The 23,154-nt window shown below is 39.8% G+C and overlaps 2 protein-coding genes and 1 long non-coding RNA gene across 9 annotated transcripts in view; 2 read left to right on the forward strand and 1 right to left on the reverse strand.

Annotated features, from left to right (window-relative positions):
• SMG1 (SMG1 nonsense mediated mRNA decay associated PI3K related kinase) overlaps nucleotides 1–10,198 on the forward strand; it is a 105,497-nt gene extending 95,299 nt beyond the window's left edge. For 5 of the 6 annotated variants that reach the window (XM_072753767.1, XM_072753772.1, XM_072753768.1 and 2 more), the window contains 6 exons: nucleotides 321–548; nucleotides 1,558–1,769; nucleotides 1,931–2,037; nucleotides 2,880–3,059; nucleotides 3,140–3,246; nucleotides 5,735–10,198. In XM_072753767.1, coding sequence (XP_072609868.1) covers nucleotides 321–548; nucleotides 1,558–1,769; nucleotides 1,931–2,037; nucleotides 2,880–3,059; nucleotides 3,140–3,246; nucleotides 5,735–5,812 — 912 coding nt within the window. In that variant the 3' untranslated portion in view covers nucleotides 5,813–10,198. The remainder of the gene's footprint in view (nucleotides 1–320; nucleotides 549–1,557; nucleotides 1,770–1,930; nucleotides 2,038–2,879; nucleotides 3,060–3,139; nucleotides 3,247–5,734) is intronic. The other variant, XM_072753769.1, reaches the window with a different exon arrangement.
• Nucleotides 1,822–12,325, reverse strand: LOC140598308 (uncharacterized). 2 transcript variants are annotated; one of them, XR_012000629.1, is made up of 4 exons: nucleotides 12,162–12,274; nucleotides 11,095–11,798; nucleotides 6,053–6,176; nucleotides 1,822–3,044 (listed from the first exon to the last, which is right to left on the reverse strand). It is a non-coding gene; the product is annotated as an uncharacterized lncRNA (long non-coding RNA). The 2 variants fall into 2 exon arrangements; XR_012000628.1 differs by having other exon boundaries at nucleotides 2,528–3,044; nucleotides 11,095–11,755; nucleotides 12,162–12,325.
• Nucleotides 12,318–21,161, forward strand: ARL6IP1 (ARL6 interacting reticulophagy regulator 1). The gene is made up of 6 exons (XM_026003177.2): nucleotides 12,318–12,863; nucleotides 15,089–15,222; nucleotides 15,687–15,806; nucleotides 18,030–18,147; nucleotides 18,746–18,830; nucleotides 19,442–21,161. Exons 1-6 carry the CDS (start codon nucleotides 12,609–12,611, stop codon nucleotides 19,558–19,560), a joined length of 831 nt encoding a protein of 276 aa, XP_025858962.2. The 5' UTR covers nucleotides 12,318–12,608; the 3' UTR covers nucleotides 19,561–21,161.
• Nucleotides 21,162–23,154: the final 1,993 nt, after the last annotated feature.

Consider the following 23,154-nt stretch of genomic DNA (forward strand, 5'->3'; position numbering starts at 1 on the left):
ATGTATTAATTAGGAAGTGTCTTTTTTAAAGAGTGATTTACACGGGTTTAGGGTCCTCGATACAGATCATTTTTGTTATTCTAGATATATTTTTTATGTCTTTGAGGATTTATTCCTGTATGATTATGCAGAAAAATTAAAAATCTTTATATTTCAGAAATTAAGTTATTAAGTACTATTACGCACATAATTAGTTCATGATGCAGCAAATGAGGTTCTTTGTGTGAGCTTGAGTTACTAATACCTTTTGATGGTGGTGATGAAGGATAGAATCTTATATTATTCCATCTGATACTTACACAAATGCTTATTCTGTTTAGGACACCAGTCTTGAGCATCCTATTGGCAGCTCTGAGTGGCTTTTGTCAGCACACAAACAATTGACCCAGGATATGTCTACGCAGAGGGCAATTCAGACAGAGAAAGAGCAACAGATAGAAACAGTCTGTGAAACAATTCAGAATCTGGTTGATAATATAAAGACTGTGCTCACTGGTCATAACCGGCAACTTGGAGATGTCAAACATCTCCTGAAAGCAATGGCTAAGGTAAGACTAATAATACTGGCACACAATTAAAATTAACTCCTTCCTTTCATAAAATTACAAGTAGTTGTATTTGGGAAAATAACGATATAAACAAAACAACTTCTGTCAGGTCTTATCTTCCAATTTGTAACTGAGTTTGTGTGTGTGTGTGTGTAAGATTTTATTTATTAGAGACAGAGAGAGGCAGAGACACAGAGGGAGAAGCAGGCTCCATGCAAGGATCCTGATGTGGGACTCGATCTTGGGTCTTCAAGATGAGGCCTTGGGCTAAAGGCAGCACTAAACCAGTGAGCCACCCGGGTTGCCCTTAATTTGTGTTTTTAACGATTTTTGTTTTGTTTTTTAAAGATTTTATTTCTTTGTTCATGAGAAACAGAGAGGCAGAGACACAGGCAGAGGGAGAAGTGGGCTCCCTGCAGGGAGCCCTATGCGGGACTCGATCCCAGGACCTTGAACCGAAGGCAGGCGCTCAACCACTGAGCCACCCAGGCATCCCTGTTTTGTTTTGTTTTTAAAGCAGGTTGTAGTATTCTGATTTTGTACCTTAGAGAAACTGAATGTTAAAGAGACTGATTCATCCAAAGTCCTGTAACTTAATAATAGACCCAAAACTTGAACATAGCCTCAGAGTGTTTTGATCTCCAACATCTCTTTTTCTTTTCAACCCTTATTCTGAAGCTCATAAGAGTTTGCCTTCAAAATGAATGAAATACTCTCTCTTCCCTCCAGTATCCTACATAATCTACATAGTAAGGCAACTGAACCCCCCAGAAAAGACTAACTTCATCAGTACAAAACCGTAAATCATTTAACTTGAGGATTTGTTTTCACTTGAGTTTTTATCTTGCACTGAAAATAAGATTCCTGTAGAAAAGGAGTTAAAATGTAATAAATGGGTTATTAAACACATATTTGAAAAACACTTACTGGTTGTTACTCAAAATTGACTGTTAGGAGTTACTATTGAAACAAATACCATTTCTCTTAATCATTAATATATCAATTCTAGGATGAAGAAGCTGCCCTGGCAGATGGTGAAGATGTTCCCTATGAGAACAGTGTTAGGCAATTCTTAGGTGAATATAAATCATGGCAAGACAACATTCAGACGGTGCTGTTTACATTAGTCCAAGCTATGGGTCAGGTTCGAAGTCAAGAACATGTTGAAATGCTCCAGGAAATAACTCCCACCTTGAAAGAACTGAAAACACAAAGTCAGAGGTAAGAATGCGTTCTGGCTTAAATTTAAAATGTAAGCAAGATATCTGATATAATAATAAATTTTGTTTATTTAATTCATCTAATTTTTTCAGTTTTGTTCATATTTGTAAGTAGTTATCTGGTGAGATTTCATAAATAAGCCATTTTATTTTGTATTTCAGTATCTATAATAATTTAGTGGGTTTTGCATCACCCTTAGTCACCGATGCAACAAATGAATGTTCGAGTCCAACGTCATCTGCTACTTATCAGCCATCCTTTGCTGCAGGTATGACTTCTCTACTTTAAAAAAGACCCGAATCTTGATCTGTTAATAATCTACACATAGATGCTAAGATGCTTATTTATACTTTAAGAGTCTAATATGTTTATAGTCAACGCTTTTTAAAAGGGTTTTCTTAAACTGTTAAAACTCAAACTGAATGAACACATTTTGGCTTAATTTTAAAAGTACTTGTGTGAGGAAGTAGAAATACATTGTGTTTAAATTCTTTTTAAATAATTTATGACTCTAAAAAAAATAATTTATGACTATAAAATATATGCTTGTCAGGGAAATTTTTTTAAAAATAGGAAAATTTATAATTTCATTCCAGTTAGAGTAGAACCATTACACATTTTTGTTAGACTTGTGTGTATGAATGCGCGTGCACACACACACACAAATTGGGATCATTCTGTGAATGCAGTTTTTGTTGCCTTTTCCCATTTAATATTAAATTGGTAATTTCCTTGTCATAAAATACTCTTTTAGAAAATGACTTAATGTCCAAATTTAATATGCCATTCTGTGTCTTTACCATATTAATCCCACCTTAATTGGACAGTCAACATATATACAGTTTTTTGATAGTACAACAAGCAGTGAGCATCATTGTACAAATTTTTGAATAGCTCTTTAGGCTATATTTAAGAGGACAGTATCTATTTCAAGGGATAAAGACTAAGGTTGTAAAATCCTATTTATTTTCACGGCTATGTATTTGTAGTTGATTGAGAGTGCTCTCTTCTTTGTCTCCCCGTCTTCTTTTTTACATGTGAATTGAGCTACTTACTCTTTCTGGTCTTCTTTTTTACATGTGAATTGAACTATCTACTCTTTCTCTATAGCAGTCCGGAGCAACACTGGCCAGAAGACTCAGCCTGATGTCATGTCACAGAATGCTAGAAAGTTGATTCAGAAAAATCTTGCCACCTCAGCAGATACTCCACCAAGCACCATTCCAGGAACTGGCAAGAGTGTTGCTTGTAGTCCTAAAAAGGCTGTCAGAGACCCTAAAACAGGGAAAGGTAATCAGTTAGAATAAGGACACATTAAATATTTATACAAAGTGGTGGTTTGACTTATGTATGTTTCCATTGCTTCACAGCTGTGCAAGAGAGAAACTCCTATGCAGTGAGTGTGTGGAAGAGGGTGAAAGCCAAGCTCGAGGGCCGAGATGTTGATCCGAATAGGAGGATGTCAGTTGCTGAACAGGTCAGTGACCATTTTTTAAACTTGATCCACACATTTTAATGCTGCTGAAAACAGTATAGGTTTAAAGGTACCTCATTCATATCCTTGGTGATTCATCCACGAAATAAAGAACTGAAATTTATTTTTAGAATTCAGAAGATTTTTAGCAATGGTAGCTCTGGAGTGGACAATAAATATTCACCGTTTTAAGCTGACTCTACCCATTTAGCACATTTCTTTTTCCCTAGCCCTCTTCTAACAGAAACTTAAGGTGTGCCCTGTGTGTGTGTGTGTGTGTGTCTTTCTCCATCAGAGAGCAGTTAATTTGCATTTTAAGTAGGAGTATCTGAAGGTTTCCAGTGAAAGCAGGTTGAAGTTTTGGATGCAGAAATAGTATCTATAATGTGTTTGGGGGTGTCAGTTTTTCTGAAGTTATTACTCTGAAATTTTCTCATTAGTGTTATTAAAAATACATAAATTTGAGAATGAATCCCCTTTTATTTTGAAATGTTAAGACCTATAGAACTGTTGTAGAATGCTCATATGCTCTACCTAGACCTAGTAAACCATTTGTTTCCCTACATTTGCTTCATCTTTCTGTGTATGTGTGATGCATACATCGTTTTTCAGAACCATTTGGGAGTTGCAGATACAATACTTGATGCCTAAATACTTCAACATATGTCTTCTTAAACAAAAATAATAATAATATAATTATTATTATTATTATTATAGATTTTACTTATTTGAGCGAGCACGAGAAGAGGGAGAGGGAGAAGCAGAATCCCCACTGAGCAGGGAGCCTGATATGGGGCTCCATCCTAGCATCCTGGGATCATGACCTGAGCCAAAGGCAGACCCTTAACCAAATGAGCCACTCAGGTGCCCCATAAAACATTACTATTATTAACTGAGGAAACCCGACATTGATGTTATTGTTGACTGTTACCTAACATGGAGTCCATATTCAGATTTCTCTAGTTATCCCCAAAGTTCAGGATAACTTTATGGCTTAGTCCTTGTCTTTTTTTAACCCCTTTGGCCCTGTCTCCTCCCCTCCCCCAGCCCAGCAAGATCTAGTCAAGGCTTGTCTTGCATTTCATAAATACTTGTTCTATGTTTAGTTGCTTTGAATGTCTAGAACAGTTACTGAGGATTTCTCCCCCCCCCCCCCCACTTTTATGACATTGACCTTTTTGATGTGTCCAGACCATTTTGTAGAACATACCCCACTTTGTATTTGTCTGATATTTTCCTCATAATGAGATTCAGAATCAGCAATTTTGGCAGGAATACTATATCAATGATGTATCTTTGTGTGTGCTATCTTTCTCTTATTAAGTTAGGTCATTTGGTCAAGGGTAGTGTTCTCCTGAATTCTTTACAAATGCACTACCTTTTCTTCTGTGGGGTTAAAATTTGAGACTGTGAATATCCTGTTTTCTAATGTTTTTTAACATCTACAATTCAATTTTAACATAAAAAAAGAAAAGGTGTTTTTTGTTTTTTGTTTTTTTTTTTTAAAACAGCGACAGCAAAACACCATTACATTGCTGTGTAGAACCCGAAATACTATTTTCTTAGAAAGTGCCAGGTTTGGGAAAACACACACACACACACCCCAAAATAAAACACATAGGTAATAATGAGTCAGGGATATTTTCACTTCAGAAGCATTCTTATGACTTTCATGACTGTCTTTTTTTTTTTTTTTTTTTAAAGATTTTATTCATTCATTCATTCATTCATTCATTCATTTAAAGATTTTATTTATTTGAGAGTGCATGCAGTGGGAGGGGGCAGGAAGCCGACTCCCCTATGCTGGGCTCTTGACTTGAGCCAAAAGCAGACACTTAACTGACTGAGCCACCCAGGCACCCTATAACTGTCTATCTTTAGCTCTCCGTCCATTTGTTTGAAGGAAGCTTGGCTTTTGTGCTTTTTATTGTGATAGTAAATTTTATATGAAAGAGAGTTAACAGGCCTTCTAGGAGTGGGTTAAGTATAGAGATCATGGTGTACAACTTTTGACATAAGTCATCATTCAGCAATATATTGAGCATTTAACATACAATTGGGCCCCTTGGATTCTCTGGATATAGAGATGATTATATTTTTTACTATAAAAGAAAATTTAGCTGAGTCAGAATCAATAGGTATTTGTTGAGCACCCAGCTAGATTTCAGAATCAGCTATGCACTTTTTTTTTTTTTTTAAACACTGCTTAAGCATTTACTTAGTGACTTCATGTGTTTAACCCCAAGAGCACCTTGGGGGCTCTGTCTTTACCTAAGGATTTACAAGGTTTAGAGGGATTGTGACTTTGCCAAGACACACATTTTGTAACCTGTGGAATTATGAGGGAAGCTCAGGTTACTTCACCTTTCCACCATAGCAACTATAGCATCCTTTGGGTATTTAAGTGGTTAGAAACTCTTAACTCCCAGAATTCATATATCTCCTTTAAAGGTCCACATGTTTAAAAATATTCTCCTGCCTACTTTTACAGGTTGACTATGTCATTAAGGAAGCAACTAATCTAGATAACTTGGCTCAGCTGTATGAAGGTTGGACAGCCTGGGTATGAATGGTGAGACAGTAGATGAGTCTGGTTAAGCGAGGTCAGACATCCACCAGAATCAACTCAGCCTCAGGCATCCAAAGCCACACCACAGTCGGTGGTGATGCAACTGGGGGCTTACTCTGAGGAACCCTAGGAAATCTCGGTGCGCTAGGAAGTGAATCCTGCAGGACAGCTGCACTCAGGGAAACGCCCAACACCATGGCCTGCAACCCCAGGGTCAAGGGTGAAAGAAAGAAAGCTCACCGCCTGAACATGGAGATTGTCTTTCTGCCACAGAACAGCTGCAAACGTGTCAGGAGGTTAGCTGCAGAAAGAAATCGGGATGCCGCGGAGCACAGAGTGATTTGGAACTCCATTCCACCTGACCCTGTGTGTACAATCCAGGAAAAAACAAACCCCGCTCAGAAACAGAGAAAACTGGGGCCGCGAAGAAATCACAGCCAAGGAAGATTTGATGCATTCAGATTCTTGTGTAACACTTGTTGCTTGGCAACAGTACTGGTTGGGTTGACCAGTAGGTACAAAAAGGCTATGCGCTAAGAATTTCAGAAATGGACTGGAAATGGAGAGCTATGTAACAGATACACTACATTGGAAGAACTTACTTCTGAAATGAAGGGAAAAAAAAACCTACCCATCATCCTCCTCCCCAATCCCACACCATCTACCCATTCCCCTTTTACCTGATCCAGTAGATTAGCCATCTTTCAAATTTACTTTTATTTCAATCCTTATATTGCTTTCATATACTTCCATCTCGATGTTGTTAACAACTTATATTTGGAGTGATAAACAGAAATTTCTCCAAAACCACTGATAATATGGAAAATTCAAGGATTGTTTAAAGGTCTGATGATCACATACAAAATGTAATTCTGGTTATTTAAGTCGTTTCTGTGATTCTATCATGTACAGTTTCCAGAATTGTCACTGTGCATTCAAAAGTAATGAATCTAACAGACTTGATTTAATGTACACTCCCCTTTGCTTATAGTGTGCATTTTTGGGAGGTCATTCAAATTTTCCCTCTTCTGCAATTGCTGCAATTGCTGTAGTTTCTTTCATAAAAAGTAGCTAATCCAATGTAATCTTTTACCTTTTTAAAAACCAGAATAGAATACCTATTAGAGTTTTACATTGTTGATGACAGATTAACAATAAAGTGATGTTCTGGTGGAGGTAGAGTGAAATGCTTTTTAATTCAGTTTTCTCATTTAGTTTACCTGGCATTTTAGGACATGTACATGAAACATCAGCAAAATGAAAACCACCACCATCTTTTATTAAGTTCAATTATTAGTCTGTGAAGTACTTTACTTTTTGCACAATTTTAATAGTTTGCTGTGAATTCATGATCAAGGTTTCCTTAAATTCAGTATTGCATTTCAGTACTGTAAGCTGAATTGTTGATCCAAAATCAAAATCCAGACTAGAATAGGATTCATAAAATCACGTATCGACACAGAATAGAACAAAATCTTGATTGAGTACGTTTTTCCTGCATTTTAGGGATTAGGACTGTGATCATTTCTGGTTGCCAATCTTCACAAACTTAAGGGTATTAAGGAAAAAATTCCACATAGCTCTGGCCTTTTCTGTATTCTGATTGCCACATTAATCTATGATCTTTACATGCCCATGGGAGAATGCATCTCAGTATCAGTGCTTTTCTAATACTTAGGCAAGTATTGCAAGAAAGGTGGTATTTTCAAATACCCATGTGTCTAATAGCAAGTTAAGGAACCTAGTGCATCAAATTTTATTTTCTTCACTCATTTGAACCTTATTTTCACAATCAAAACAACCTATCTGGAATAATAATGCCATATTGTGTCATGCACGCTGCTTTATTTCCTAGAGGCTGTGTGGGAGCTACTACATTCATCACTTGATTACCTCTGCTCTCTCAAAGTAAAAGTCTTTTCAGCAACATTCTTTATTGTCGCAAGGAAAAACTTTTATCACGGTGATAAAACAAGTTCACACTAGTTTGTCCCTACTGGTAGTATTCAGAAATTGCTTTTTCTTTGGTAAAGAAGATAAATGAAATAGGTGAATTTTATTGCCTGTGAATTTCAGGCTTCAGAGGTACCTGGCACCTTATCCAAGCAAATACAAAACAGCTTTATATCAGAAACATGTGCCTCTGGTAAATTATCCATCACTTTTATTTTAAAATGGTCCCTCAGAGAACAGTGTGGCATATACATGTTTGGTTGTGGGGCAGAATGTGAATAATTGAGGACTTCAAAGCTTGCTCTTTACTGCACTCTGGATAGTAAGACCCCAGTCTGTACAATTTGGCTTCCTCTAGGAAGTCATTCTGCCAAGTAGCCTTGGCTTTTTGAGCTGTTGTAGGCAAACTCCACAGATTTAATCACCGGTGAGAGACCCTGGTGATACAGCAGCTTGAGAAGACAGGGCTATATTTGGGGGATTATCTTGTAAAATAAAGTTTAGAGTGCTGTCCTTACGAAGTCATACATTTTTGATGATACAAAATACCTGTGGAAAACCAGGGATCTGCTCCTCTCTTCTTTCTCAGATTCAGGGGGTATAGAATAACCTACAACCTCTTCTTCAATTTAGAGTACCCTTGGAAATTGAAGTTTATCTTGTGTTTTGTTGTCTTTTTCTAAAATTGCCTGAATTTTAGTTGATATCTCTACAAAGCTCTGGAGGCTCAGTTTATGGAGCTGTGTGTATTTCTCTTTTAGTTTTCCTTTGGTGTGTCTTGCAGGATCTCCTCCTTTCCAGTCATGAGTTAACATAGTTTGCTAGATGATTATTAACATTCTTTTGTGTCTGGCACTTGGAGTGAGTTCTTTTTTGAGCTATGTGAGATTTCTGTGTGTGAACTGATAATCAAGCTCTTGATCTGCTTCCCTAAATTGTTTTTTTAGAGCCCAAACCCCAGGTTCAGGGTGAGGGTTTGTAATACAAAGAAAAACTTCCATCACTTCTGCCCTTAACACTTGCCACTATTACCTAAGCTTAGTATGTAGTTTTCTTAATATTGTTCATGTTTGGTGTTATCTGCATTGGTTTTTTTTTTTTTTTTAATTGTGGTTGTTCTGATGTGTGAAATTTAAGGAAAGAGCCATTAAACAATGCCGAGCAGGGCAATGCAAGTACAGCCAAATATTAGAGTTGATGTGCAATCTTAGGTCCTTTTAAATCTGGGGTATTATAGGCAGTACTTTAAATTGAAAAGTCTTCCTGGCCTATTATCCTCCACATATTTGTAATTACTCTGGGGGCTTACTTGTTTTGGCAGTACTAATATCAAAGGAGCTGGTTCTTCTTTTTTCCTAATTCTTTTCATATTAAATGAAGCACCTACAATTAGCCTGTTAGTCCTATTCATAAACATCAAAAATCAGTGAATGCTTTACTGTTAGCACATGTACTTTTTAGACAAAATCAGATGAATGTGAAAACCAGTGACCTTCCATTCTCTATTCTTGGGCTTGTCAAATGTCAGTAATTTAGAGCTAGGGCTTTCCCCCTGAAATCAAGGAGGTAGACTATGTAATGTAAGGGTCACTTAAAGAAGGCAGATTTTATTTTTGGTATATGGGTTGTAATAGAAACATTCCTCCTATGGGGAAAACTAGCTTAGCATTACAAATTTTTGCAAACATTCACTGCAGAAGGGGAATTCCATTGTGTTATAAACCCTAAGGATTTGTTGCTCTTCCTGATTTTTAGGCCTGGGTAACAATCTTACCATCCCTTATTTACAAAAGAGCAAATGGACTCTGAGAAGCTTTATAGGTTCACGGGTTAGTTGTACAACAGGAACACTGTAGAGTCCCCTGCTTTCTATGGGAATTTGGGCTAACTAGGGAAAAGCTGTTTGTTGTACTAATGTAAAATTGTCACATAATTAGTTTTTTGAAGATGGTAAACTTAAGGAATTGCATGTTATTCTGAAATGCAGGCTTTTAGAATGTTTTTCTTTCAAACAGGCTGATTTTTCTTTTCCTGAAGTCCAAGTTTCCACTCCTCTTTAAAATTCCAGTGTCAGTTATTTTTCTGGTTTAAATTTCTCTTATATTTCCACCTGTAATGTCAGTGGCAACATCATACTTGTTAATTTACTTTACCCTTATTATACAAGCAAATTGAGTTGAACTGAATCTTCCTTGTCCTAGTAACATTGTATAAAGTGGCTTCTCTGTACAAAAGGTTGTAATGCCTCCTGATGGATATAATTTTGTGATTGTATTTAAGATTAAAAGTTGAATAAATCACACCAGCTTCCTGAAAATGTTCATAATGCATCTTTTGGAAAACAAAAATACATGCCTACTTTGTGCATATTTGCATTAACACAGCAAAGATTGTATGAACTACATTTTTCAGAAAATAAAGTCTTAAAAGACATAGCATTTAAGCTCTGAATTTATTGAAGATAGGTTCTAGAAAACTTACTTTTGGAATATGGGTAGAGTTCTTTTTTTTAAGTATTAATAACTCCAAAAAAATTTTTAAAGCTTAGTTCACAATGTAATTTTTTAAAGAAAGATTTTATTTTTAAGTAATCTCTACACCCAACGTGAGGCTTAAATTTAAAACCCTGAGATTGAGTCATATGATCTACTGAGCCAGCCAGGCACCTCCCCTAAAAATAATTTTATTTAAATCCTCAAAGTACTATAGTGGTTTTGAGCAGCAGTGAAAATTTTATTTCTATGGGTAAGTTCTATTAAGGTGTAATTTATTAAGCTTAAGTTTGGCGGTATTTAAAAACAAAACTGGGACGCCTGGGTGGCTCAGCAGGTGAGCATCTGCCTTGGCTCAGGGCATGACCCCAGGGAGCCTGCTTCTCTGCCTGTGTCTCTGCCTTCTCTCTGTCTCATGAATAAATAAAATCTGTTAAAAAACCAAACCACAGAACGTTATTGACACGCGTATTCAATGAAAGCTCTGAAGGAAGATAGAATTAAAATGTTTGACTTGTTTTAAGTATCTGGGAATCAGATTGCATTTTGTGGTTGCTAGATCATTATAAGAGGATTTAATGTTAACTGTGTTGTCATCAGGCATCTTTTCCAAAAGATCCTGTCCTGTTTCTGTAGTACAAAAAAGTTCAAAGCACTAAGCGTAGGTGTTTTTTTAAATAATTGGACCAATTGGAAGTTTACAGAAAGACCTTGTAACAGTTCTTCTGGGCCATGAAGTTGCAAATGGGTCTGGGAATGCGTTCATTGAGTAACAAAAGTACTGGGGAAAGGGGAACCTGTGCTGCTACTAGAGTTGCTTCAGTTTTTTCCACCTACCTCAGTTTCACAAGCTGGTGTTGCAGTCTTAAGTTGTACATGGGGAACCTGGTTGAACCAGAAGCATTTTGTAGCAGAGGCTGATTTCCCAAGGTAGAAATGTCACTTTTAAAGCTTAAGAATTCTGTGGCTTCTTTGGAAGGAGAGGTTACTGCGTCTATACCAAGATTTTGCAGTCAGTGCTTAGTATGTTCACTACGTGGCTGCTGATTAAGACCTTTGCATTTTCTTTTGAAGAGGGAGGGGGAGGGCCTGTTCTTCAAACTTCACAGCTTTAAAGGCTCCCCAGATGCGATCTCTGTATCTATCGACGGCTTGCATCTTACCTACAAAAGCTTAGTTTCTCCCCAAAGTGGTACTTTATTGAAGAGTCCCCTTCCTTCGCAAAGGCCTTCTTCCCCGTCTCCCCGCCCCTACCCTCCGACATCCGTGGTAAAAAGTCACACCCTTCCCTGAAATTCACCGAGCTCTGGAGCCCTGTCCTCTCAAACTCTTAGGAACCTGGGTAGTCTCTTAAAGTCACGTTTGTGGCATACTACAGGTCATCATAAAGAGGACTCAAAAGGCTGGAACGTAAAAGCCACGGTGAGGTCTTCCGGAAACCTCTCTGACCGGTCAACACGTCCATGTCCCATTTATCACCACTGGCATGGTTTCGTTCCTATTACGGAAAACCAAAAAAACGCTTAATGCATTTTGAAATCCTGCAGAGAAAAGACGTGGGAGTCATTCTTCTGGTGCTAAACTGCTCACGAATCCACCCCACCCCACCCCCGAGGAGGGCGGTTTACCTCCTTGCTTAGCAAGACCTCTCATCTCAGGAAGGAAGGAGGTTCGGTCAACACCTGACCCTTCACGCGGAGGAGCGTCGTCGTCTCCTAAGCAACCCAAACGCCCCGCCCCGCCCCGCCCCACCAAGGAGTTCCCTTGGAGACGCCCACGAAGAAGCCGACTTTGGAGAAATCGGTGCTTTTCCCCTCCCCACGCCCCACCCCCCGTGGTGGAGAACTAAGCCCAGATTGCGCCCCTCCTCCCCCGCCCCTTCCTCCACCCAGCTAAGGCCTTACTCTTGATTGCTTGCACGCGGCGGACTGCCCTTTCCTCCCGGGGTGGGCACGAGCGTCCGAGCCGCGGGGCCGGGGGGAGGGGCGGAGGGGGACGCGGAGGGGGGCCCGGCCGGGGCGGCCCGAGCGGCCCGAGCGGCGATGCCACCGAGGGGCCGCGCGGGGGCGCAGCGAGGTCGGCGTCACCGCGCACTCCTCCGCCCTCCTCCTGATAACGCGGGGCGTGTTTCCTCCAGGACTAAATCCCGAGAGCTAGCGCGGCGGGGCGGCCACCGCGGGTCACGCAGCCCCGGACCGGGGCGTGGGGGGGGCCTCCTGCCGCGGCCGTTCAACCGCTCCCGAAAGGCCTGGGCGGGGCGTCCCACAGCTCCTGGGCGCTGATTGGTCGCTCCTTGTCCCCGCCCCCTCGGCCTGCGCGGCCTCGGTCTCCTTTGACCCCGATTTCAAGCCATGCGCCGGGCCGCGGTTGGTCGGGCCGCCCCGGAGCTTGAGTTCAATCCACCCAATGAGGAGCGGGCTTCGCGGGGCCTGTCGGGAAAGCTGGCTGGTCTATATAAGCGGCCTGCGGGGCGTCCCCTCGCGCTCGGGTCGCCGTGCGGGTCTCGGCGCGGAGCTCGTTGTGTGCGGGAGGGGCCGGCTTGCGCTCGCTCGGGCGGCACTTCAGGGACGATGGCGGAGGGAGATAATCGCAGCACCAACCTCCTGGTGAGTCGCGAGGGGAGCGAGCAGGGGCCTCCGGGCTTGGGGTGGGGGGCTCAGCCTGGCAGCGCTCTTGCGGCCTCGTTCCTCCCACCGTGGTGGGCCCGGCCCTCCTCCCCCTCGGGCCCCCCGGGTGGGTGCAGCGGGGCGGTCCCCGGACGGGGCGGCCCTTAACACCCCGTGGGGCAGCTACGGGGCGAGGTGAGGACGGCGCGTGACCAGCCCCCGCGGATCGGGGAGGAAGTGGGAGAAGGGGGGGCTGCGATGAGCCTGGGGCGCAGGCCTCCAGGGGCCTGTCTGTCGAGCGCTTTTGAACCCCAGGCCCCCAGGCCCTTCTACGGGGTTCCCCTCCTCTTCCCTTCGTTCTTTAGCCCCAATACTTGGGCAGGGGTGGGGGGAGGGGGGAGGAAGAGAGAGGGGCGGGGAGGGTCAAAGGGCCACTGTCGAGAATTTGCTGGAGCTGGCACAGCTTAAACCCGCAGGGAGGCTGTGAACTCACCGCAGGGAACTGGGATTAGAGGTCCAGCTGGAAGGACAGTGGGGAAGGACCTTGCGTTTGCCTGGAGTTTGCAAGGGAGGGGTGTGTGTGTGTGTGTGTGTGTGTGTGTGAGAGAGAGAGAGAGGTGGACTTTAGAATAAGCAGGGGTCTGAAGGAACTGCAGTGGTGTCACGGGCGGATAAATCTAACTACTTGTTTTCACGGCGCGATCTAGGCAAAAAAACGAGAGAAATCCTTGCCTTTTTCTTTTCTTTTCTTTTCTTTTCTTTTCTTTTTTTTTGTCCGTTGCCACAACGAAACAGCGTTTCATCTTTGACGTTGGATATTCCAAGAGCCCGGGTGCTAACGAGTTTGGTGACCTTGCAGGGCAGCCGTGATGGTGCCAGATTTTCGTTTTTCATTGGTGTTTAGAAATGCACGGCCTGTTCCTTGTAACGCACATGCCAGCACACTTGTCTGTGGCTAGCCAAGTTCCAGTTAAGGGGAATTGATCGAAGCACAAAGAAATTGTCCAGCAAATTCACACAGTTTGTTGAGGTGACCGAGCCTGGCCCGAAGCTCAGCTGCTCTTTCCAGCAGAAAGCAGTGTAACTTTAAACAGAACAAAGCCCTTGGCTTTGGATTTCCTGGGTTCAGATCTCTTAACCTCCATGTATCTGTTACTTCATCTGTAAAATGAGGCGAGTAACAATACCATCCTTTGAATTCATTGGGAGGGTTAATTAAAGTATAAACATATAAAATACTTAGAGCTTCTGGCACATAGTAATCTCATGTTTAACTATATTAAGCGTGGTATATATAAAGTCAGGAATGTTGAAGTTCCCTAAGTAATCAATGTGGCACAGATAGATAGCATCTCTAGTAAGATTAGGCTGTCCGGTCCTCTGTCTTTTGTATATTTCCCCATGATAACATTTATAAGGACATGTGGGTTTCTTTCTAGTTTTTTCCTGTACCAAAATCAGGATAGGGTTGTTGTTGTTGTTGTTGTTGTTGTTGTTGTTGTTTTTGCCACATTAGCTCATTCCAGAAGTCTACTTTCAGTTAGATTGTCAGTCTTGCAGAGAAATTTGAAGTCTATCCAAATATTCTGGTAAGTGTAAGAAGCACTCATTGTATTGAGATACACTGAGCTTGAGATGCCTCATGTAATTTGGTGAAAGTAAGTTTTACTTAATTGTGCAAATGATGCCAGCATCTAAAGGATTCCATTACACAGCGCTGTTTTAAAAATTGAATGCTGTTCAGAGAGAGGCTTTCTTAATGGATTTAGAAGTAGGAGTATAAATCAATGAAATGACAAAACAACAGATCAATCAATTCTAACCACCTGGAAAATGAGCACATTTGAAGTGATCTAATTTTATATTTTGGGTGCTGCCACTTAGTAGTGCATGACTTTGAGAAAGCTGGTTACCCATCTAAGGTCACTTTCATTAAATGGGTCTTATCCCTACTTCGAGGGCCTCTACTAGGATTGTTAACATTATGTATGAAGAGTAGCCCAGTGCTTAGACTTGGAAGGTGACTGTTAAATGGTAGGTTGCCACCACCCCCCCCTTAATTGATTTCTGTCTTGCTACCAAAATTGCAGAATTATTTAGAAACTAAGATAGTGATTTGGTTGAGGGCTCTTTTACATTCTTGATGTCTTAAAAAAAAATTAACTGAGAAGCACAGAAATGTTGGGAGTGGTAAAATGATCACTTTACATGTTCGTCTTGTGTAGGCTGCAGAGACTGCAAGTCTGGAAGAGCAGCTGCAGGGATGGGGAGAAGTGATGCTGATGGCTGATAAAGTCCTCAGATGGGAAAGAGCCTGGTTTCCACCTGCCATCATGGGTGTGGTTTCTTTGCTGTTTCTGTAAGTGAGCTATTAAATTACTGTGGATTGTGCTTGTTATTAATAAGGGCTCAGGTAATACACAGCCTCTTTTGTAACCTATAATCTGTAAAGAATGCCTTTTCTTGGAGCAGTTCTCCTAGTTTTCAGAATTTGTAGTACTTACGTAAACTCAGTAACCTAAACCAGTTGAATAAATGAGTGGCTCTCACACTTTTTGGCCTAAAGAACCTTTATATTCCTAAAAAGTATTGAGGACCCCAAGGGGCTTTTGTCTCTTGATGTTTACATTAACCATTGCAGCTATGATGTCATCATATTCTGAAGCTTCCCAGAAAACCACTTGTGAGAAATTTAGAATGAAAAGGGCAGATAACTTCTGTGAGACCCAAAAGACTAAGTAGATAAATATCTTCAGCTAGGAATAATAATGACTATGTTTCTCTAACCTTCATTTTTTTTTTTTTTTTTTTTTTTTTAAACAGGACTATCTACTATCTAGATCCATCTGTTCTGTCCGGTGTTTCCTGTTTTGTTATGTTTTTGTGCTTGGCTGACTACCTTGTTCCCATTCTAGCTCCTAGAATTTTTGGCTCCAATAAATGGTAGGTGGTATAACAATTTGGCTGTCTAATTTCTGTGAAGTTACTGAACCTCGTGGCTGTGATTAGTATGCTGTAATTAAGCACAGAGAATTGTCTAACTATTGGATACCTAGGGGTTAGGATTATTGCTTTTATACGAAGGATTTCTTAGCTGATTCACTTACACATCATGAATTTCTAGTACTACTTATATCTCTATAGTTCTTTTATAGTCTAGCATTTATTTTGCCTTTTCTTTTCTAGACCTTTTTATTGAAGTGAGGTTTTTTGAGGTAGTCTTATCAAATATTGCATAACTCACAATGAGCCTTCCATAGAAGTAGTATGTTTACATTTTACATTTATTTTCTTTGAAATTTAAGATATTTTGCAGCCTATTTTTGAATGCATATGAAAGCAGTAACGTAGATTATTGTTCATTTATTTAGCAACTATTGATTGCGTACTTTCACATTAGGCACTGTTCTGAGTGCTGTGAAATGTTTTGACTTAAGGTTGATCGTATGTTCAAGGTTGATGTTACAAGCTAACTGCAGTGTAGTGGTAGCTCAATGCATAGCAAGTGCTTCGGGATATATTAAAGTATTTTAACTTTTCTCTGGAATTGTATCATTTCTCACTTTTGTTCTAAATAATGAACAAAACTAGATGTTGGAGTAGATGTTTTTGTTTTTTTGGTCCTAGTTGCTTTTCTCCTTTCGTTGTTTAATTTGATTAGTAATCTATATGTGCCTTTAATTTCTTGTTCCCCTGATAATAGCAAATTATAAAATAATTATGTAAAATTAATAATTTTAGGTACATGCCTTATGGATCTTTAAGAACAAATTTGGACATTTTAGGGAAATTTGCTTAAATCGTGGGATAATAAAGGATATTTATTTAAAAAGGTTTCCCCTCTAGCAGAATGGATTAGTGTTAGAAGTGCCCTTTGAATTGTTTTTCACATATAGTAATGAGTTATGTTGCTGTTTTTTGAGCAAGTTTGTAACCATGTAATGTAACAACAAAGGAAATCCATCTCTGACCTTGGCTTTATTAGATGACATTCTAATTGGCTAATTCATAACTCCTGGAGAAAAATTTCAGAAATAAACACTGGTAGTTTCATGGTAATCAGTATGTGAGTCAGTCCAGAGCAGTTTTATTTTTTGATCTTCACGAAGAAGGAAGAACACTGTTGCGTAGCCACAGTTCAGCCTTGACCATGGGCAGCATGTAAGGTCTAGTTGTTTACAAGAAGTTCCCTGGGCTCATCTGGAACCTTTCTGCTGTATCTATCACTGTAATTTTACAAGGACAAGAACTAGAGGAGCAAAAGGAACCTGCTCCCCAGTGTGGGTTCTGTTTCATGATAGCAGCCAATATATCTGTATAGCAAAGACAGTATAAGAATCCAAAAAACAGGGCAGCTCAGGTGGCTCAGCGGTTTAGCGCTGCCTTCAGCCCAGGGCGTGATCCTGGAGGCCTGGGATCGAGTCCCATGTCGGGCTTCCTGCATGGAGCTGCTTCTCCCTCTGCCTCTGTGTCTCTGCCTCTCTCTGTTTCTTTCATGAATAAATAAATAAAATCTTGAAAAAAATCTAAAAAAAAAAATTAAAAAAAAAAATTAGAATTCAAAAAAGGGCTTTTTTAGAGGATCTTTTTGAATTTTTACTGCTGTTTTGTTTATATTATCCCTCACTGGGACTAAATTTGTAAAGATTTTGGATTTTAGCTGTTTGTTGCTGCCTTGGTATCAAGTATATGAAGCCCAGCTGAGGGTATTATGCTTTGAATGCAGTATTTATTCTCTACTGAAGAGTGCTTAAATACAGCTGTGGCATAGAAACTTCAAGTCTTCCTCAAACTAGTGAGACACTGATGGGCTACGCCTCAGAATTTATTTGGATCTGAAAAATAATACAGGAATAGAGAAATTAATTTAAACTGATTGCATGGCCCATAGTAGCCTTGAGTCTTTTGTTACTATAATTAACCAAATATGGTTTTAGAACCACGGATTACTATTGCTTTGTACATACACATGTCTCTATGTAAAAACTTATTTCTTTGCTATACAAGGTGTCTTAATGGTACAGGAACTTTTTCACAGTTATAAGATAATGTGAATTGTTTTTTATTTAAACTTTCTTTAGGAGACAGTTTTTTAAATTTGAGAGGATGATATATATCTGTTTACTACAAAGACTTGCTTATAGTAAAGGGGAAAATTTTTTGTAGGACCACTGAGCAACAGCAAAGATTCCATGAAATTTGTAGCAATCTAGTAAAAACTCGACGCAGAGCTGTGGGCTGGTGGAAACGCCTCTTTACACTAAAGGAAGAAAAGCCTAAAATGGTACTTTTTTTGTTTTGACTTATTTTAGTAAAGCAGAATTTTAAGATTGAGTCTATTTATACTTCATTGTAGTATAATGATGGCTTTTTTAATAGTTTGATATTTATATTGAATAGTCTGATATTTATCATTATCCATTGGTTTAATTCCTCTGAGTACCTTCTAAATGTATGTATGAATTAGACTGAATTATTGGAAGTTAAAATTACATTTTGCATTTAATTTTGTACTCTAGTACAGGGAAATTTTTGTTTATTTTAACTTGCTGAAATAAAAGACAAATACTTAAGCATTTCTTCTTTCTTAGCTTCACCTGAGGTTACAATGTGAATTATTAATGGTAAAAGTAGTATAATGTATTGTAAACTAATTTATACAGAGAATTACAGTAATTCTAAGAGGGAATGGATAGAAATTCTATAAAGTAGATCTAATGGAGTTTTCAATGGATTTTATGTAACGTATAAATACCAAGTCATCTTAAAGAAAAGTGATAACAAATACTGGATTATTTTCCAGCCTTTGAAACCACATTCTACAGATTTGCTTCCTAGTCTTTTTCTAGGAGTTGATAAATTCTTGTTGTTTTCATTATTAGTACTTCATGACAATGATCGTTTCTCTCGCTGCGGTTGCTTGGGTGGGACAGCAAGTCCACAACCTGCTGCTCACCTATCTGATAGGTAAGTCTTTGAGGAAGAACTAGAGGCATAATTCTGGCCACTGAAGTCTGATTGGAACTTAGTAAACACATAGGTGTGTGTTAATCAAGTTTAAGGCACAGATGTAGGAACTGGGAGTATAGAAAAATGACTAAAGCCCATTTCCTTGTTTTCTGGGAGTCTGTGGTCATACACTAAGTGAAGATAGAACATAATAACCAAGGTGGAAAGTGACATGTAGGAGGTAAAAATAAGCAGTGTGTGTTATCTGAGGTTGGGGCCTCTGATAGCAGAAGTTTCTGGGGATAAAATCCAATGAAAGTGGGATGCCTGGGTGGCTTAGTGGTTAAGTGCCTGCCTTTGGCCCAGGGTGTGATCTTGGAGTCCCGGGATCGAGTTCTGCATCCGGCTTCCTGCAGGGAGAGCCTGCTTCTCCCTCTGCCTGTGTCTCTGCCTGTCTCTTGTGAATAAGTAAAATCTTTAAAAAACAGAAACTAAAAACCAATGAAAGTAATGAGTTTTAAATTGGTTCCTCCTGTTAGAGTGCCTTAATAGTCTGGGAAACTACTTTCTATAAGATGTTATAATCTATAGGAAGTTAATTGCCCTAATTTTGTTTGTTTGTTTTTAAGTGACTTTCTTACTGTTGCTTCCTGGATTAAACCAGCATGGAATCATTTTGAAGTACATTGGAATGGCCAAAAGGGAGATAAATAAGCTGCTCAAACAAAAAGAGAAGAAAAATGAATAATGCGTCTGCTTTATTCAATGTAATGAATGGCATATACATTGTCCTTGGGAACAGTTTCTGTTATGCTGTCTGGATACTAAAATGTTACAGAAGTAGTTCTTTGCTCTCCCTTTTGCTCCCCTTAGTTAGTAGAAGTTCAGACTTACCAAGTAAGGCATTATGCATAGTGTCTTCATGTGAAGTGTAGCTGGATGCATTCTCATCAGTTGGCCTTATATGGACAACTCATTCGTGAGTATGACTTTTGATTTTTCTCACCCAGGTTAATTGAATTCTTACTTTTAGGCAACTTCTTTAAAATAATATAGTGGTGAACTTCATCTTTTAGTACAGTTAACTGTGACTTTGGATAATTGTTCCAGTTGATCTTTGCTTTAGCTAGATACATGGTAGTGGTCTGTGGCTACAGGAAGCTGGTTCTACTGTCTGCTTCCACAGTCTGCTTTAACTGTCTGGCTTCATGAATATAGAGACCAAGTTTACCACTTCTGATGAAGAGACCAATTAAGATTCATTCCTCATGCTGTTTCTATACTGTGGGAGAAGAATCCTTTTGGAATAAAATGAAACCATTTCCATGCCATAGTATGTGTTGGTTTCTGCCTTATGCAAAATTAGTAATTTGTAAGAAACATTGATCTTTCCTCCCAAACGGAGAATATAACAGCCTTCGAGCTTTTCTCTCTTTGCTCTTAGGACTTCAAGTTAGTAGGTCCTTAAAGGCTATTTAACAGCAGGCCTTTAAAAGTTTGTGTTTAGGATTTTTAGCATATTTTTATTTCAGATTTTTAGCTGAAACTAAAGTACGTAATAGGTTAAGACTCAGGTCTATGACCTTTACTCCATCACCAGCCAATAAAGGACAGAAGTCTTCCTATACTTAGTCAAGCATCATTTCAGTAGAAAATAATCTTGTCTTACTAATTTTCCAGACCAGATTAAGCCTTTAAAGGTAAGCCTCAAGAGTCTCATTTGAAAGTAATTGCTGGCTGCTTTGGTCCCCATAGATTTGGCACAGGAGGTGGTGGCTATGCAGGCTTCTGACTTTTTTCCTAGATACTTCTTTGGAGGTTGCAAGGGCTGTTGGGGAGAGCAGACTTTAGCCATGATAGGTGGCCTCTGGTCTACAGAGATTTTGTAACTCCTTGGAAAGTATCTTAGAATCATTCTTCCTCTCAGTAGCTAAAAATTTAGAATAGCTGAAATCTGTAGGAATGAACCTCTGAGGGCCGAAAATGTGACATTTGGGAACAGTTCTTAAACTCTGATTAACTAGCTGTAATATAGTTTTGTGAATTTATTGCACTGATGCTGGACCTTGTGGTATATCTGTCCCTAAATAAGTGTTGTTTCTCCCTTCAATATTACTGTAAACAATGGCACCCATTGTAGCATTTTTTTTTTGTTTGTTTAATATGAAAACTACAGACTACCTTAATTTTTACATGTGTTTCCTTATTGTAGATAAGCCTGTCTTGCTATCTGGATTTTTTTGTGTGTATATATGTTCTACCAATTAACTACTTTTGCAGTTTTAATCTTGTATTCTTCTACTTTGTTTTGTGTAAAATGGGAAAAATAAAAAAAAGCTGGAATCCCTCCTTGTGTCTCACTTTCTTTATACCTTAGCCGTTAAGTTTACATGATTGGATTTGTGAATCTGGTTCATGAACTACCCTGGCTGATAATAACATGCCGACACAGTTCTCTTTCAGAACAAAATGAAATAAAAGGTGTAAAGTAAATTTTTCAGCAAACATTCAGGCACCATGCTAGATGGAAAAGGAAATACAATGAGTGAGTGATGACCAAAGATGAGTGTGAGACGGTCACGGTCACGCTGGAAGAACAGGCAGGCTTGAGAGAGTACCTGTCACGATTACCTCTACTTCAGGGCCCAGCTCCGAATTCAGTGCCAGGTACTCGCTTACTGGTGGTTAACTTCTGTCTGCACTTTGAACTCTAATTTAAAAGTATTTTTTAAAAAATTTAAATTGAGGGGCACTTGGCTGGCTCAGTCAGTAGAGTGAGCATGCAACTCTAGATCTCAGGGTTGTGAACTGGAGCCCCACACTGGGCATAGAGTTTACTTAAAAAATTGAGGACAGCCCGGGTGGCTCAGCGGTTTAGCACCGCCTTCAGCCCAGGGCGTGATCCTAGAGACCCGGGATCGAGTCCCACATCAGGCTCCCTGCCTGCCTGCCTGCCTATGGAGCCTGCTTCTCCCTCTTCCTGTGTCTCTGCCTCTCTCTCTGTCTGTCATGAATAAATAAATAAAATCTTTAAAAAAATTAAGCTAAATGTTTTATCAATGGGCTTCACTGTCTATACTTAATAGGTCTTGGGAAAAGATTCAGTATCCAATTAGAAGCCCTCTAACCCTAGTTCCTCTGCCCAAAAATTTGGGTTTAGAGCCTCCTGGAGTTTTGGTGATACCCAGAAAAGGGAATTTTTAACCCAGTCACTGTAGTCTCCCCATGGTCACCTGATACTTGAAGTGCTGGTCTTTGTGCAGCTGTGATTCATTCTTAGGCCAGTCTCATCTGGCTGCCTTCCCAGCCAGCTTGGCTACTCCTATGCCAACTCTGCCCATAGCAAATGTCCCTTTTTGACACTTGCTTGGCACCATCTCCAGTGATGGTCCCACCATCCCAAGAGTTCACAAGATGCTGAGAGGAAGCCATTTGGGGTTGTGTGAAGAAGAGTGAATGGGGGTCCCTGGCTGGCTCAGTAGAACATGTGACTCTTCACCTCAGGGTTATGAGTTCAACCCCCACATTGGTCATGGAGTTGACTTAAAAGCAGGGGGGAGATTTTTGAGTTTTTACCGGAGTTGGTTTTTTACCAGCAGTTTATTTTCCACATTTTAACAACTCCGATCACCATCAATCCTATTTGAAGACCTCTCAACCAGCAGGTTCCAGTTTGCCTGCAGCATAAATCACAAACTCGTGAGGCGATTTTCACATGGCCCTCTTCCAGTGCCATTCCTTCACCTTATTTTCCAATTTCAGCCCAGCCATTCTGGGATTTCTTTTTTTTTTTTTTTTTCATTCTGGGATTTCTATAATTCCCATGCCCTCCTAACTCTTGGAGCTGTTAAAAGTCTAGAATATCTACTGTAGCACACGGCCTTCCTAATGATTTGGGATCAGGTAAGATGGACACCCCATTAAGTACTCTATCTAGTAGCTTAGAAGAAATCACTTTTTTTAAAGATTTATTTATTCATTTGAGAGAGTGAGTGAGAGTAGGGGCAGGAGCAGAGGGAAAGGAAGAGAGAATCTCCCTGCAGAGCTCAGAGCCCAATATGGGGCTTGATCTCGTGACCCTATACGACCATAATCCAAGCTGAAATCAAGTCCTATGCCCAACTGACTGAGCCACCCAGGCATCTCTGCTTTGGCTTTTAAAATTAAGATTAAGCCCATTTCAGATTGAATTTTATTTTCTCACTTGCAAAAAGAGGGTAAAAGTACAGATCTCATATGGGGATTATACAATTATATTTGTTTTGAGGATTCTAGGAGTTAATCTAGGGGAAGCACATAGTGGCAGTAATGAATTGGCAGTGTTAGTACCATTCGTGATAGA

The sequence above is a fragment of the Vulpes vulpes genome, chromosome 3 (assembly GCF_048418805.1).
Source record: "Vulpes vulpes isolate BD-2025 chromosome 3, VulVul3, whole genome shotgun sequence".
In the NCBI taxonomy this organism is placed as follows: Eukaryota; Metazoa; Chordata; class Mammalia; order Carnivora; family Canidae; genus Vulpes; species Vulpes vulpes.